The sequence below is a fragment of the Anastrepha obliqua genome, chromosome 1, assembly GCF_027943255.1.
Source record: "Anastrepha obliqua isolate idAnaObli1 chromosome 1, idAnaObli1_1.0, whole genome shotgun sequence".
Lineage (NCBI taxonomy): Eukaryota > Metazoa > Arthropoda > Insecta > Diptera > Tephritidae > Anastrepha > Anastrepha obliqua.
In genome coordinates this window covers 109,369,988-109,386,557 of record NC_072892.1, presented here as the reverse complement: position 1 = coordinate 109,386,557, position 16,570 = coordinate 109,369,988, and the positions used below count along the sequence as shown (strand labels likewise).

Sequence of the window (16,570 nt, the reverse complement as noted above, 5' to 3'; positions counted from 1 at the left end):
AACATGATAAGAGAATGTGCTTACATACATACACTAGTACATACTTAGATGTTCCACATAAGGAAATATATATATAATGTACCCTTTACAGTCATTAATATGATAATATTGTGTTATAAACCAGACGTGTGCGTATGAAACCGGAGTTTGCCAATAGATAGCGTTAACTGCCTAATAATCTTCAGCCAGGGTTAGTTTAGGTTATGATGATTGCCACACTCCATAAAGGTAGAGGAAGGGGCCTACTTAGCCCTGAAAGTCCATCGTGATACCACTAGCTTAAACAAATGTTCCACCTCTATTTCTCAATGTGGTGAAACTGCTTCATCTCGCGAACAAACGATAAAATATTATGGATTCCAAATCTGGTAGACATCCAACGAGGTAAGAGTTTAGACAGTTATATGGCGGTATGGCAAAAGCTGGACAGTGGCAGAGGAAATGAGTAGCAGAGAGTCAAGCACGTCATTCATTTCGCTGTCGAATTTTGAAAAACTTGAGTTGATCCAGGACAACCATAGGTATTGGCTTCCAACTAGTACTTTAGATATCAGGGCATTGGGCAGTGCGATTAGCTTTTTACTCGATCGAATTGCGTTCCTTGCTCAACTGCACAAATTTTTATGCTAAAATTTCGAGCTTTTAAACAAATTGAGCAGCTAAAAAAAGTTGTTAATTTTGTTTGTCAGCCGTTGCCTTTTAGCTTACGCGTTCAAGAGTAAAAAAATACAGTAATATAAAATTTATATCAATATGACGAACACATATTTTAACAAACTTAATGTCACTTTCAAGGAATTTGTTTCTTAGGTAAATTCGTTTTTTTTAATCAAAACAAGCATCACTAAAATTACTCGAAAAGGCTCGATATACTTGAGCTCACGCTCGAAAATGTGCCATTACTGAGCATCGACAGCCGTTACTCATACGCCCGGGCTGTTCGAAAATGTGCGAACACATTCGAAAGCCCTACATAAACCGAAATGCGCACAACAGCCGGCTCTGTTCGGATCTTAATCACACCAAAAACTAGCACTTCACCGGCGTTCCCAAAAAATTGATTGCGAATGTTGTATGTTATTGCAACAACAACAATTGAAGGGGGCAGCTGGCAAATGGAAGTTGGGGGCAGCTGGCAAATGGAAGGACCGAACAGCGACTAGTTGCGGTTGTGTTAAAGGTTTTGTATTGCTGATGAGTTCCAGCAGAGAGCGATATTCAAATCAGCTATATATTTTCGCAGGCGTTGTAAAACAGTGACAGTTTAGAAGCCTACGTCTGAGTCGCGCGAAAGCAGTCGCAAAAGATTAGAAGTAAAACCAAATTCCTACGCAGGTACGCCTAGCAGGCAATGCCTAGATAGGGTACACCCAATAATTGAGGGAGTTTTGTGGCTTTTTTCGGCTGATCTATTATACGCTGGAGTGATCTTCCGGCCCTGCATGCGGCTTACTCGACGAAATTGGCTCCGAATTTCAATTCTCATTAACGTGTATCGATTCATCACGTACTCGCTGAAAAGTACTTTACTTTCAACAAAATAAAATAAAATAAAATTATAGTTTCTGTTTTTTTAATATTTGGCAATACTTTGAAAAAAGGTTTCTTTACCATTTTCATACGACGAACGTGTACTTTTTACCAAAAAAATTTCGGTTTCATATTCACGCACCTGGTATATTTGTTATTAGCCAGAAAGGAAGAGGATAGGCAATCGTTGTTACTTGCTTCGCTAGCTAACTCTTTTCGCTTAATTTTATATATAAACCAATTTTTTTTAACAGTTAAAGAGCAAAATCTAAGCTCTCTCGCTGGTAGCAAGATCACCAATAGCTAGTACGCGTATGTATGTATAAAATTTAGGCTGCGAAATATGTATGAAAGATCAGAAGCTTTATAAACTCCCTTTTAGTTTAATTTTTAAAAGAAATTTCATATGGGAAGAGTTTTGTAATAATATTTTCGTCTTCGCCAATGTTTTAAATTTTCTTCTATGTAGCAAAGACATTTTTTATCATAATCGTTTGAGTTGAAAATTGCATTTTACTTAGCAGGTGCGACCAATTAAATTAGTCATTCCGTTAGTTAAATAAAGCCTCCATTAGTTGATATTTAGAATAGCGCTTCCACTCTTTTCTATACAGTATTTATGCATATAATTTTTTTAAATTAGTGAATCTGTAAAAAAAAACAACAACAAAAAAAGCATTTACAAACTCTATTTTTTTGTTTTTTATGTTTTACAAAAACTCTCGCTAACTGAAACTCTATTTTCTCTTTTTTCTGTAGATGGTCACGCCTGATGCTCTATTTACCCTCTTTGGTACGTCTGCACAAATATTATTAATTTTTATTATACGAGTACATATGTAGCAAAAACATCTAAAAAATTTAAGAAGCAAAATCATCTACTGAATGTATTTTTTATGTTTCTATACGTTTTGTGTACTATTTTTTACTACTACTTGAATTATTTATTTTAACTACCTTTTTATTTGTTTTTATTGTTGTTTAAGCATAATGCGATTTTTTTTCTTCACCTCATTGATTTTTCTCACATAATGTGCCTCTTATTTTGCCCACCATTTTTGCATTTTACTTTATTGTAATTTTTTTTACTTTGTTTGCTCATTTTTATTAAAATTGTTTTTCAGAAATAATTATAGAAATTTAATATATATATCTTTCTTACTCTAGAGTATAGCGCTTGATAAGTTGGCTTTGCATTGTTAAGCCTTCAGAGCGCATTGAAAGCACTCATAAAAAGAGAGCGAATATGTTTTAGAGATGTCAAAAATAAATATTTTGCGTAGTACAAGTCACACAAATATTTTTTTGAAGTGATTGATTGATTTAAGAAACATTTTTTTTTAATTAGCTTTGTAGTGAGAGGGAACGCCATAGTTGAGTGTGTTTGGTGGTTTCTACCATTCAGTTTGTTCGGCTACGAATCCCGTTGTGGACCGGAAACTTCAAATGCATGGAAAAGTGTGGCCGCTGTCTTTTGACGGGCAGTAACAAGCCTTTGAGTGTTTTTCTGCCAAGAAAAAGCTTTTCATGAGCCGTTACTATCTGCCGTTCGAAGTCAGCCAAAAACTATATACCTGCGCCTCCATTTGAGGGGCAACAACACGACGCACACGCGTAATTGGAGCAGAAACTCAGCCAAACGTATACTAAAAAATGTAAAGCAATAAAAATTAGTATTACATAAGTAAGTTGAACAAATAGCAATTACGAGAATTGCTAATTGATGCTGCAGTTTTGAGTTAGGCAACTACAACACAATAGGGTTATCTAGCACAAGATCGTACAGATTCTGCTGTGATGAAGAGGAGTCTATGGAACACTTAATCGCAAAGTGTGAGGCATTAGGCCACAAGAGACACAAAATCCTGGGCCCGTATCTACTAGAGGTGGAAGACCTACAATTGCTCCCTCCTAAGGAGCTGATTCCTCGCTATACTAAATAATCATAATTAGTGGCGCACAATAGATCAATCTGGTCACAGTGCATAAAGGCCTTAGCCTAACCCGTACAGCCATTACATTAGATTAAGCGACTAAAAATGATGGCTACCTATAATTTTTCGCAATATTGTGCTTGAAGACCAATAAACTTTTGTAAGAATTTAGAACAGTTTGCGTAGCATAAATGTTTCTGTGGTTATGAAATGAAAAAAGTTTATTATTAAACAGTTGCCACCCAGCTTCGGTATCATCTAAGAATTATTCCTCAAGAGCAACTATCGTGGATGATCAAATAAGGATATGATTTGCGAAGAAGGGCAGGATTTTAGTGTTGAAGACAACGTTAGTAAAGTTAAAATATCTTTCTCTAAATCTGTAAAGTGTAGTGCGTTAACCCTTTAAGTGTTTATATCGAGTAGGCTCGTCATCGATGACTGCATGCGTAATCGAATAAACTTATTAAAATCATTAATTTAATTTCCCTTTAACACTTCAAAAACATTTTCTCCATCGCCTAAAAATAATTAAGCACGTTTTCAAAAGAAACAAAACGCTTAAAGTGTTAAATAATTGTAGTGCCTTCACTTGTTAACAAGTTTTATTCATTTAATTAATTCTTTTTTAATTGTAATTCTTTTCTTATGCGCAGTTTCAAGTCAATCTTTGTGCAAATTAAAAAACAAATTTAAACAAAAGTTTTAATCAGAATTTTTAGAGAACTTCTTTTATGAAAGTAAACTTTATCCCACAATAACTTTTCAAAATCCAAGTTTCAAACTGTGTTCAAATATAAAAAACCCCAATTTTAAGTCTTGGTCAAAATTTTTAATCAGAAGCAAAACTCTGATTATGCAGTCATAATTTTTTTATGAAAATGTAGTTCAGTGTCCTACCAAACCCATGTAAATACAAATTTCGAACTTGGGCCAATTAATTTTTTTTTTCAAAGTTTTTATTTAGAGTTATAATACGTTTGAACCATTTTTTTATGAAAATGCAGCTCACTCTCTTACAAAAACGACGTAAATCAAAGTTTCAAGCTTTGTACAAATTAAAAAACATTTTTTTAAATCATCAAAAGTGTTATGATTGAATCACTAACTAAATATATTAAATAAATATATCATATTGCAAATTTTTCCAATTGGAGTTTGCAACAGTTAAATAATATTCTATTAATTCTCTTACTAATCAGACTAATATTGGCATCAATGCGCACGCCACTCGTATTATTTTGTGGACAACTGTTTACATATACAGTAGATTTTGTTTTTATGCGGTAGATACGTTCCGCAAGAAACAGCATAAAAAAAGCTACCAGTTCTATAGTAAAACTATAGTACGTTTCAAAAGTGCTAAGAACCGCATAAATCTGAAATAATGTAATAAAATCCCATAAAAAAGGGCACTAGTCCCATATTATTACTATAGATACGTTCCATAGACCGCATGAATCTGAAATAATTAAATAAAATCGCATAAAAAAGAGCCGCATAAAAACAGAACCTACTGTATTAAAAATCTGCATTGCTTCGCTTCACACAACCCTTGATTTTAAAGCAGTGTTACCAAGAAAGTTGTCCCAGATACTTAAGGGGTTATATACCTTGTGAGCCCGAAAAAATGGACGATTATCATAATTTTTTTTTAATATGTTTTAGAACATTTATTCAAATGAGGCATATATCATACTGAAGGGTAACTCTCGAAGAATACATTTTGGTGTTTTTATTTAAAAAGATGTTATTATTTATTGTTGATATCGCCCCTCCCCCGAAACGCCGTTATTGAGAAGAGGCTTGCGGTGATCACGGTAGAACATGAGCAGCTCAACTGAAATCAAAAGAATTAAATGATTATTGTAGAATCTGTTTTTTCGTGAATCTGAACGGTTTATTAACCCAAAAAAAATTTTTCTCGATATGAAAACCGTTTTGCACCAAAAAAACGATTTTTGAGGCATTGAAAAATTAAAAAAAAATTTATTCCAGCGAACTATGCAAATATTTATAAAATGTGAACCGTTCAGATTCACGCAGTTGTAACTTCCAATAATTAAAAAAAAAAGTTTATGCAAATCGCTCAAATAGTTTTTGATAAATAATGATCACCGCGACGATAATTTTGAAAAGACATGCGTGCTTTTCATTTATGGATAATTTGCGCGCTTTCACGGTCTGTAACTTTCGTTCTAGTGCTCCGATCTGTATGATTTTTTGAATTTATATTTTTAAGATGATGTACTTTTAGAATATGAAAGAATTTGCGATTTTTTAGTCCAACACAAGATATATAACCCCTTAAGGACATTGATATTTAGGCGAATTCTAATTAACTTAGTCATTAAGCTAAGCATTTTCGAAACATTCTATTTTAAAGAGTAATTAAAAAAATATATATTTTTTTGCTGTACGTTTACGTTTTCTTTAATGTTTCTTCAAGAATCCGATTTACTTTTCTGTTTTTAGTTCAGGATTAATTATCAAAATTATCAATACAATTTTAACCAAGCCGACTGCCTGATAAAGTTTTGAATTTACGATTTTTCACTTAGTTAGTACCTCACTTCTCTAACGAAAAAAAATATTTGTATGAAAAATATTCTGCAAAATATTCTGAACTTATTTTACGCTGCCCAAAAAGGAGAAGCATTTTAAGAACAAATCGAATAACGCTCCATATAAGTAAACTTTTATCCAAATAATGTTATGGAAATAAAATAAATAACCACTTTAGCACACGATGGGCAAATGCTACCATAAATTGTATCTACTACAGCATTTTCACACAAAGTTTGAATAGACAGTAAAACTGCAGACAAACTACAGAATTTTAGTGGCAGCACAGTTGAAAATGTAGCATTGCAAAGAACTAAGCACCGAAAAGAAGAGGATGCCAGTAGTAAATGATGGACTCCCACTGGACATGCATGGCCAGCTAAACAGTGAAACAGTTCGAATGGAAGAACAGTGAATGCAAAATCGAATGGATTGTTAGATATGTTTCGGAAACGATTTTACTCGTAAATAAATAAACAATCTAAGGATGCACGCAAAGCTGTTGGGAATAAGAGACGAGCAGTAGTAGCGCAGCGGCAGTTTTAACATAAAGTGATCAAGGAAGGTGTAGCAGGTAAAATAAAATAAATGAATGAAGTGGATGCTCAAAAAGACTAGCATCTAGATGAACTTATGCTTGGTGGCGCACACTTCACTACTACAGGGTGGTGCATTTAGTGATGCCAGACACTATATACATAAATCTACAAATAAAATAATTCCATGGAAAACAGCATGAATACTACACTGTATTCAAAAATAAGAATGAATATTTTTCAATGTTTTTTTAAATTTTTTTTATTATTATTATTCAACGATCGGCTTTGCAGTTGCCCAGTTTGGTACATTAAGTCAAGTTGTGGCGGTTATCCACTATGGAACACACTCAATCCCATAGCTCATTGTGATGCCGCATGAGGATGATGCCTTGATCTTCACAAAACCAATGTGAACTTTCCAAAACTTTCGAAGATGGCTGATTTCCACGCATCAGAGAATTGTCTACTTCAGTGGTAAATATTCATCTAGATAGAGCCGTACAATGGCACAGAAGATTCAAAATCGTTTCTTCTTCTTCTTCATATCGACAGCTGCTAAAATGTCTAGCCATGAAATAAATGTCTGATCCATGAAGGAGTAATTCTAATTGTTAAACTAAAAAAACAAAACAAAAACAATCTTCAGTTCAAATTCCACATGCTCGATGGGCCACCCTGTATAGCGTGATGCTCTAAAATAGATCGAAGAAAACATTTGGCAATACAAACGACCAGACGAGCCATAAAAGAGTGGCCACAAAAAACAAAAGCACTACTGATGTGGAAGCAGCAGAGCGCTTGCTTGCAACAAGCAGACGACAACATGCACGCCATTCCCACTCTTTCGCCAAGTTTGCCGCTGGCGTAACGAACCGGAACGTATGCGCGTGTGCCCAGCCGGCCGATGGCGAGAAGTTGAAGTTGTTTATTTGAAAACAATTTAAATTCGTCTAACGAATTTTATTTCGCAAACAGCATCAGCAACAGCCAGCACAACAACAGCAACAACAGTCACAAAAACAACTTGATACACGACGATAAAGTGCAGCAAACGAGAAAACAAGCGAGAACTAGTAGAAAAAGCCCAAAAAAAAGTAACACCCACACACAATAGACTTACCCAAATGACCGTGTAGTTGTTTCGACCCGGAACAGTAGCAGGTTGAGGTGGGTGAAAAATTGAGCTCGTTTGAATACGAAAATGTATGGCAATGAGGTGCAGGAAGTTGATCCACCAACTAACCGTAACGAAGCGTAGCAAATTCTATAAGGAATCGCTCCACTGTTGCAGCAGCGTGGTGGCAAGTGGCAAGCATGCACACATGTAAGTAAGTCCGTTTGTGCGAATTTGTTCTGGTGGCCAGCGGCTAGCTGCGGGAGTCACCCACCAGGTGAAAATGTGTAACAAATTTTCGTATTTATAGGAAAAGTTTTGCCTTTTGCTTCGACAAGTGAGCGTAACAAAAGTACGAAAGAATAACAAAAGCGTTAATGCGCTTAATTGTGTGAGTGCTATCTCAATGCCGACCCGACCCTTCTCACACCGCTCCCTGCACGCCAAGCATAACACTAGTGAAAAGTGTGGCAAGTAAACGAAAAGTAAAGTACGGACAAGATTAGTTTTATTATTTTATTTTAAGTAGAAAATGAAGTGAAAGTGGGAATCGCTAATGGAAGAAGATGGTTGTAATACAAGTATAATAAAACCTAATAACTTGGAAAAAAATGTTGTGTAAAAAGTACACTCAACAGCGCATAAAGGCGTCCGCCGGCAAGTAGTGATTTTAGAGTGCTTTAATTAATTACGTACCTCAACCTAAGGTGGCAGTCATTGCACTTAATTACCTACGTATTTCTCTGGCCATCAATTACACTATCAGCATTCAATACTTGAAAAGCTGAATTAGTTACTGCATTCACCTTTTCCAATTACTTACTTTTCAATTATTGTCTGAAAGTTTGCGTTTGCGAGTGAAAATCAAATAAAAGCTTGGCAGTGCTTTGACTGACCACACACAAAAAGAGTGCACTGTAAGTGAAGTGTGCGAAGAAGTTGACTTACACTTTTGTGTGCGTGCATGGGTGTGTGTGTGCCCACAACGTTCTGAGGCCACAAAAGGCGAACACCGCAAACAACTCAACTGAAATCAAGTCCGCACGAAATTCATGCAGAGTTTATTAAATTTCCTTGAACACACTGGCTTCTCACCACCACTCAGCATTCACCACTCAACACTCACCACTCCACTCAGCAGCGGTGTCGCTCTTGATGCATTCATACGTAAAACAATAAAATTAAATTTGCATGCCAACAATCAACAACCAAATAGCTAGGGAAAGCAATAACAATAATGCCTGCAATAGCAGAAATATTTGTGCCACATTCACATCAACAATTCCAGCAATAAAAACTACTGCAACTCATTTAAACGTTTCAGCCTGGCCCAATCTGAATACGTGTCGGAATTCGAGTACCATGAAAGTCCACATATACGATCGTATATATGTATGTATGTACATACATATATATAGGCTGATGTTAAATTGTTGGTGATACATTCGCTTGCACAGAAAGTCCAGGTCAGTTAGTCTTGTAGCTCGTCCCTTGGCCAGTCAAATGTACTTCAAATTTGCTTTCATTTAGCTCTGCTTGAAAAACGGAAATTCAAATGAAAATCGAGTTTTATTTGATTCACATTGTTTAATGTTGTTATTGTATACGAGTGTCCAAATTATGAAAATAAAGTGCGTCACAAATAAAGCTATGAATCAGAACCTTGCAAGGAAGTCCACTAGTACGGAGCTGATGCGCTTCTTGTCAACTTTAAATTGTGACTAGTTCACTTTTCTTCTCTCTCTGAATCGCTTTTGCAATGATTTTCAACTTTCAATAAACTTAGCTATTCCTTCTCCTTGTCTTTTCTTCATATCGCGAATAATAATTAATCAAAGCAAAAACTCCAAAATATTCCACCAAAGCAATTTCTATGAAGAAAAGCCTTTCAACAGCTGATTGTCAATTTTGCAGGTAATCTGCCATATGTGAACGGCATGTTAATTTTGTGGGTTTATTGCTAATTACTGCACATGTGCACGTACCTTAAGAGGGCTTACGAGTGATTATCCTGCGATAGATCTGAGCTCCATACTCGACACCTTTTTGGGCATGAAACATTAAATTTTGCAAAAATTCCCAGAAAAAAATTTCGAGCATTCTTTATATGGAAAAAATGCACGAAACGCATGGAAATGTCAGAAACAAAACAAAAATTTAAAATGAACGAGACTTTTGAGTCCCTCCAGACTTGCACTTGTTTTACCAAAACTTCATGTGCCTTTGTAAGCGTTCCCAAAAATGTTCTAAAGATTCATACTAAAATTTAGAGGATCTTTTTTTATTTTTATTTTCAGCTTAGTTTTTTCACCTTAATAATTTTATTTTTTTTTTAAATTGTTTTTGTATATTTATTTATATGTACTTAGATCAAAATTTAATACCTTTTTCTAAATTTTGCATGAAGTTTGCAGCATTCTTTATATTAGAAAAATGTGCGCTAATGTGCCAGCAAAAAAATTGTCAGAAATCAACGAGATTTTTTAATCCTTTCAGACTTGCATTTGATTAACGAAAATTTCATCCGCCTTGTTACGCTTACCCGAAAAATCTTCTAAAAATTCAGACTGCAAACATCAAAATTTGATCAACATTTTTAAATTTTATTTTTTATTTCTAAACAATTCTTTTATATTTTTTGAAATTTTTAATGTGGTAAATTACTCTAAGGTTTGTATAAATGTTGAAAGTTGATTTATATGGTTTTGAATAAAGAAGGAAAAATAGTTAGAAAATATAACTAAAAACTTCTACCTGAAAAAGATTTTAAATGTTACATAACAAATTAGCCTACGCTCAGTTATGCTCACCACTGTAGTTTAAAATGGGTAAAACAGCAAATGATTGCCTCCGTCAGCATTTACTATATATTCCTTTAATCCTTTATTTCATCACTTTGAAACTAGTACATATCTAGGCCCATTTGAACTAGTACCACTTCTGCCATGATGTACCACTTTATGAATTAGCACTAGGGTGGCTTTTCACATTTCACTTTAATGATGCTACGCTCTGAAGACATACAGATGTCGCTTCATAGCGACAAGAGTATTAAAGAGGTTTGCAGTCATCCAAATCGTACTAGTACTGAGCTAAAAGCTTATTCAGTTGATCAAATTTTTCTGCTTAGGTGGGTATTATTTATTCTTGTTTATTTAATGTATATATGTATTTATAATTAATCACCTTATCGGAAGATTTTTAATTTTTGCAAATGGCGTCGTTCCTCAATCATATTGAAGTATACAAACAGACAATCAGTGCAGCGCCTAGAAGTCAAAACACAGCTTTCCATTTCTCAAAATCTTTGTTTTTTTATTTAGTACAAAAGGTATTCAAAACCCAAATTGGATGACTAATTTTGCGCCACCTTGTATATGTATATGTGTACATGCAAACAAGATACGCCCTAAGTTATCTACAGTGCTTCCCTCTGAGAGTAATGTTTGAAACATCTCAATACCTGAATCTGATTATTTCTTCGGAGCTGTGAGTGTGCAGTTCATGTGTTTTACGCTTGAGCTTAAGTTTGTAGTCAAACATTTAAAATCGAAAAATGTATTTAATATCTAAAAGTAATGCAAATGTCCTCTACTTGCAGGTTTGTGTTTTTACGAAATACATACTCGCATATATATTTACTAATGTTTTTTGCTTCAAAGGGATTGGTGGTGTTGGGCAAATATATGAACGAAAGTTGAAAATGCTAATGTCAGTTTGGAACTGTATTTCCCTTCATTGGTTCATGTTACGTAATTTCTTCTTTTAGCTTAGCTCTTAATACTTTTGTAGCATCTAGCAAGGCATTTAGATGAAGTAAATAATTCCAAACAGTTTTCTGACTAATCTGCAATTCTTGGACAGTGGAATAAAAGCTCGCATGTCTTTCCGTCTCGACGACTTGTATAATTTTATTAACATTTTCAAAGATTCCTTCATAAGAATGGAATTATTGGAATCACCACTCTGCTGCATTCAATAGATCAATTGGTCTATGTAGCACACAGCTGAAAGTCTTAGTAGCTCTGGCTTTTTAAGTTTAATTTTGTCTTAAAAAAATACTCAAAATACTACTCTGTGTTCCCCAGACGAAGCTACAAAGAATATGAAGAAATACAGGGTATGGGGATAAGTTTCCGTCCTTTCTTAGCCACAGTTACAAATTATTTAAATAATTAAATAATACATGAAATTATGTGAGGTATGTGCCATTGGAAGCTACAACTTTACTCCATCTTTCAGGCAGCATACGAATTCCTTTGACGAAAATTCGAGATCTTTTGACTGTATCCATTCAGTGAGCCAGTTTGCGTTGCTCTCGCCAGAAGTGAACCGCTCTCCAATAAGGGCTGACTGCATTGATCGAAACAAATGGTAATCCGAAGGTGCAATATCTGGGGAAAACGGCGGGTGGGGTAAGATTTCCCAATTCAGTCCCTCTAAATATTTCTGGCCCGATTTAGCAACGGCCAAACCAGTTTTTCATGTCTACCGTCGCATTCCAGCCGCTTTTCTTTGAGAGCTCGATTCAAACGCATTAGCTGCAGTCGGTAACGATCGCCAATGATGGTTTCAGATGGTTTAAGGAGTTCATAATAGATGAAACCCTTCTGATCCCACCAGATGCACAACATAACCTTTAAAGCATGAATTTTATTTTTTCACTGTCGATGGACTTAGTTCACCTTCTTCTACATTTTCGACGTTTAGGGTCATAATAGATCCATTTTTCATCGCCGTTGATGATGCGATGCAGAAAATCTGGCGAAACAAAGACAGACGACGGATTTCAAATTATATATTGGTATAGATAAACATTCCCATGCCTGAGGTATTAATATGTGCAATTTTTATGCGTGTTATGAGGGCTTCATTTTCTTATCATTATAAGTTAAACAGTTGGTGATCAAAAATATAGTTGAGTGCAATTACAGTTAGCAGGTCTCAACAGCAGTCTCTTCAATTTCTTGTATAAATTGCGTTTTGTATATGTATATGTATGTATGTTTGCGTGCACTTGTATGTATGTGTATTTATGGACTTATAATTCAATTCCGTTTTGTGAGCACTCTAAAAACGCTAAACAACAGCAACAAATGTGCAGTCGTGTGTGAAAATGTAAAGCAGAAATAGAATTAAATAAAATAGAAAATAGCAAAAAAACAACAAAAGCAACAAAAGCAAGAAAAACAAGCAAAATGAACATTTCAATTTGCTGCATAAACATCTATTACAATAAGAGGAAGGACACTGGCGCTGAATGGCCATGTATGCACGCTGAAGGGAGTAGGGCGTGAGGACAGTGAAAAATGAATAAGCACTTGTGGAAGTGAATCTTTATAAACTTACAAAATCCAGCTGTTGGTCCAGCACTGGCATAGAGCGAGAGAAGAGGTGTGGGAGTAACGGGGTCTGTGAGGCTTTGTATGTTTTATTCATACCTTTAGGATTTCAGTAATACACAGAAGATATGTGCATAGCTGTAGCTGTGGGAGTTTGTTTTTATTATTGTAGTTTATTGTAGATTTGGCATTAGACAAAATAGCATAACAGCAAGTGAACGCCAACAAACATACCTACATAATTGCCACATAATGGATTTGTTGCCACAATTGTTTTACAATTTATCTGTTGTATTGTGGCAAATGTTTTGGTTGTTTTATTATATTTTATATTCTTTGCATATTTCTCTAAATGTAGCTACATGCCTGTATTTTTGTATTTGTATGATGTCGTAAACAAAAGTTCTGCCACAAATCGTAGTTCATGCTGCAGCGCTCGAGTTCGTTCTCCAACTAACTGACTTTGTCGCCGCCAGCACCTCCTTTGTGGCGAAGATTGTTGTTTGTGCACCACACTAAGATATGTATTCTGGTTGTTTTGTTGCTAGATTTGTATGTATGTGCGTGTGTTTGTGTGCACGCGTAAGAGCTGTTGTCAAATACACTTATGTCTTACAGGCATTTCTTTCTATGCTTGCGCGCTTGTTATAGGGTATGTGTTTGTGTATGTGTGTGTGCATGTGTATTGGTTCATAGCTGGGTGGAGTTTGCTTGTAATGGTTTGTTAAATTGAATTTAATTTGAATTTAAATTTCTGTAGCCAGTTGTTGCTCGTGTCGCCAACTCAAGCCAGAAGAGGAAGTTGCGCGCCATGCCATGATTGCTACATAAATCTCTTGCCTGTGTACAAGTGCATGTATAAACAGGAAAACAAACAAATATGCACGAATACACAGACGTACATACATATATGCACAGACACTTTTGCACACGACTCAATATTCTTGTGCTTTCGTTGATATTCAACATTTGTTTGCAACTAACTTCTTTTCTTTCTATTATTGCCTCAGTACTTTTTTTTTCTTTTTGATTTGGTTTTGCTGTTATGACAAAAGCAACTAAGCCTCGGACAGACATTAAATAAACTGATGACAGCTTAAATGTCAAATTAAGGGATCAGCTCAGTTTCTCTGTAAGTCACTCTCGCTCCCTGTGGCTAAGTGAGCCCTGTTCACAGTGCATTTGAGTTGAAGTGCGCCTAGACATATGCTATGAATACTTGCATATACACAGTAGAACTCTTGTGAAGCCAACGCGCATTGCGTTCGAGCGCATGTTGTGCCATTTCAAATGAATCAAGACTTGGGGAGCTACAAGTTTTATACGTTACGGAAATGAGTTTGTAATAAAGAAAAGTTCTATTTTATTTGCATATAAATTTATTGCAAATACATCCAAAGCTATGCTAGGACAGCATTCGCAACGTTGATTCAGTTACCTGTTCATAAATCCCCCTGATGCATGTAATGTTTGTTTTACAAAGTTATGTTTACTTGCAACACAGAGTTGCAGAGGGTATTTTTGTAACTAATTAAATATTTTATAATACAATGCTTTGAAAATGTTCAAACTCAGATGTGACTTATGTATGTAAAGGTATAATAAATACAAACATAAATCTGATTTACCCTCGCGCAAACAATTCATATTTATGTACAACTCGCGCGTCTATTGCCATCGATATCAATTCACGCCTCTACTTAGACACAAATTATATGACTTAAATTACCGCCAATTGCTACAATCTGTCTTGTGGCGCAAGCACAGCGCAAATCTCTAAAATCCCTAAGCACCCGCAATTCATGAACAACAATCTGCCCTCTCAATCAACCTCGCACTTCCTAGTGCACTCTCACTTAGCTCACTTTGTTCACCATTCACTGTTCAGTGCTTTAGCCATTCAATAGATGCCAAATAGATATCAGTGTCAATCGTTGAATGACGTCAATCCTATCAGAGCACGCAAATCGCTATTTATGGTGTGGCAAGCTGAATGCCTCAATGTTAAGCGGCATCTGACGTTCGACGCAAAATAAGTTGTGCTTCTCTATGTTGTGACAGTGTGTATGTCGGTCGGTGCGTCTTGCAAAGAGCTTGACATCGCTACTCGAAGGATTTAGTTTAGTGACTCCGTAAGTGGCGGAATTGCACATTTTATTGGCTGTAAGCGGATCAGTTTGTTTTTATATTTAAACCGCATCAGATATTGAGCCGGCAGAAAAATTGCATTGGCACGGTCGTCAACAACTAACGACGAGGAGGAATTTCTAATAAGAGGAACATGAAAACTGTAGAGTGGAGCTAAGTAGGCAAGGTCTTCGTAGGGGCGCGGAATAGTAATTTATTTAATAATTTTTTTCTACACAGCCTTGCAAGTTCAAGTATTTTTTTGTAATCGGAATGCATTTACTGTTTATTGTATTCGTAGTAGTAGTATCATTTACGAGTAATAAGTGAGATTTTCTAAATTTTCCACGAGTGCACATTTATGCTGTTCTGAAATTCTCATTAATATTCAGTCATGATCGGAACTTTGCCTCGACAATTGAATGAATTAGGTTTGGTTCCTTCGCACGAATCTTGCCTTTGGGATGCACCACAGAAAATAGTATGAGGGCGTTATACTGGGCGATTTTGGCAACCATGTTATTGCAGAAGAGGTACGTACGCCGCTTCAATCAATTTGCAAACGGAGGTAGGCTGGTGCTTCGCTAGAACACTGTGTTTTAGCTGATTCGTTTTATGTACATATTTGAAAAGTAATGAGAATTCTACTATGAAAATTTCACGATTAAAATATGAAAATTATGTAAGCGGGGGTGTTTTTAGAAAATGAGAGAACATTCTTTTTCCCGAAAAATTTTCAACAAAAATATTAAATTTTTTAAAAAAGTATATTTTATCCTAAACAAATACAAATTTCAAAAAAAATTTTAAAATATTTCACTTTAAAACACTCTATGCCAAAATGTTCGGCAAAGGAAAAGTCTCAGAACTATTTTTATCCTAAAAAATTAAAAAAAAGAGGTTGTCTGTAAAGTCGGTTTACTGACGATAGCTTAACGTGATAACGTCATAAGAAAATACTGATTGAATGATTGCATTTTCAAAAGAAAATTTTAATTTTATTTGTTTGATAGATATTTTGTATGGATATAGAGAATGAGTTAACATTAACATAACATAATATACTTTAACATAACATAACATAACATAACATAACACAACACAACATAACATAACACAACACAACACAACACAACATAACATAACATAACATAACATAACATAACATAACATAACATAACATAACATAACATAACATAACATAACATAACATAACATAGCATAACATAGCATAACATAACATAACATAACATAACATAACATAACATAACACAACATAACATAACATAACATAACAAATTACCCCGTATTAAAGCACTTATCAACAGCTTTCATTTGATACCCATATTGTACATACACAACCAAAGGTTACCCGGGTCCACGTTTTGACCTATATCTCGAGACCCCAGTCACGGAGCG

General features: G+C 35.1%; 1 protein-coding gene across 2 annotated transcripts in view; it reads left to right on the top strand.

The window, feature by feature from the left end:
* The window catches only part of LOC129235529 (polypyrimidine tract-binding protein 2), a 158,992-nt gene that overhangs the window by 81,949 nt on the left and 60,473 nt on the right, over positions 1-16,570 (top strand). For both annotated transcript variants that reach the window (XM_054869419.1, XM_054869418.1), the window contains exon 6: positions 2,290-2,323. In XM_054869419.1, the coding sequence (XP_054725394.1) occupies positions 2,290-2,323 (34 nt within the window). The remainder of the gene's footprint in view (positions 1-2,289; positions 2,324-16,570) is intronic.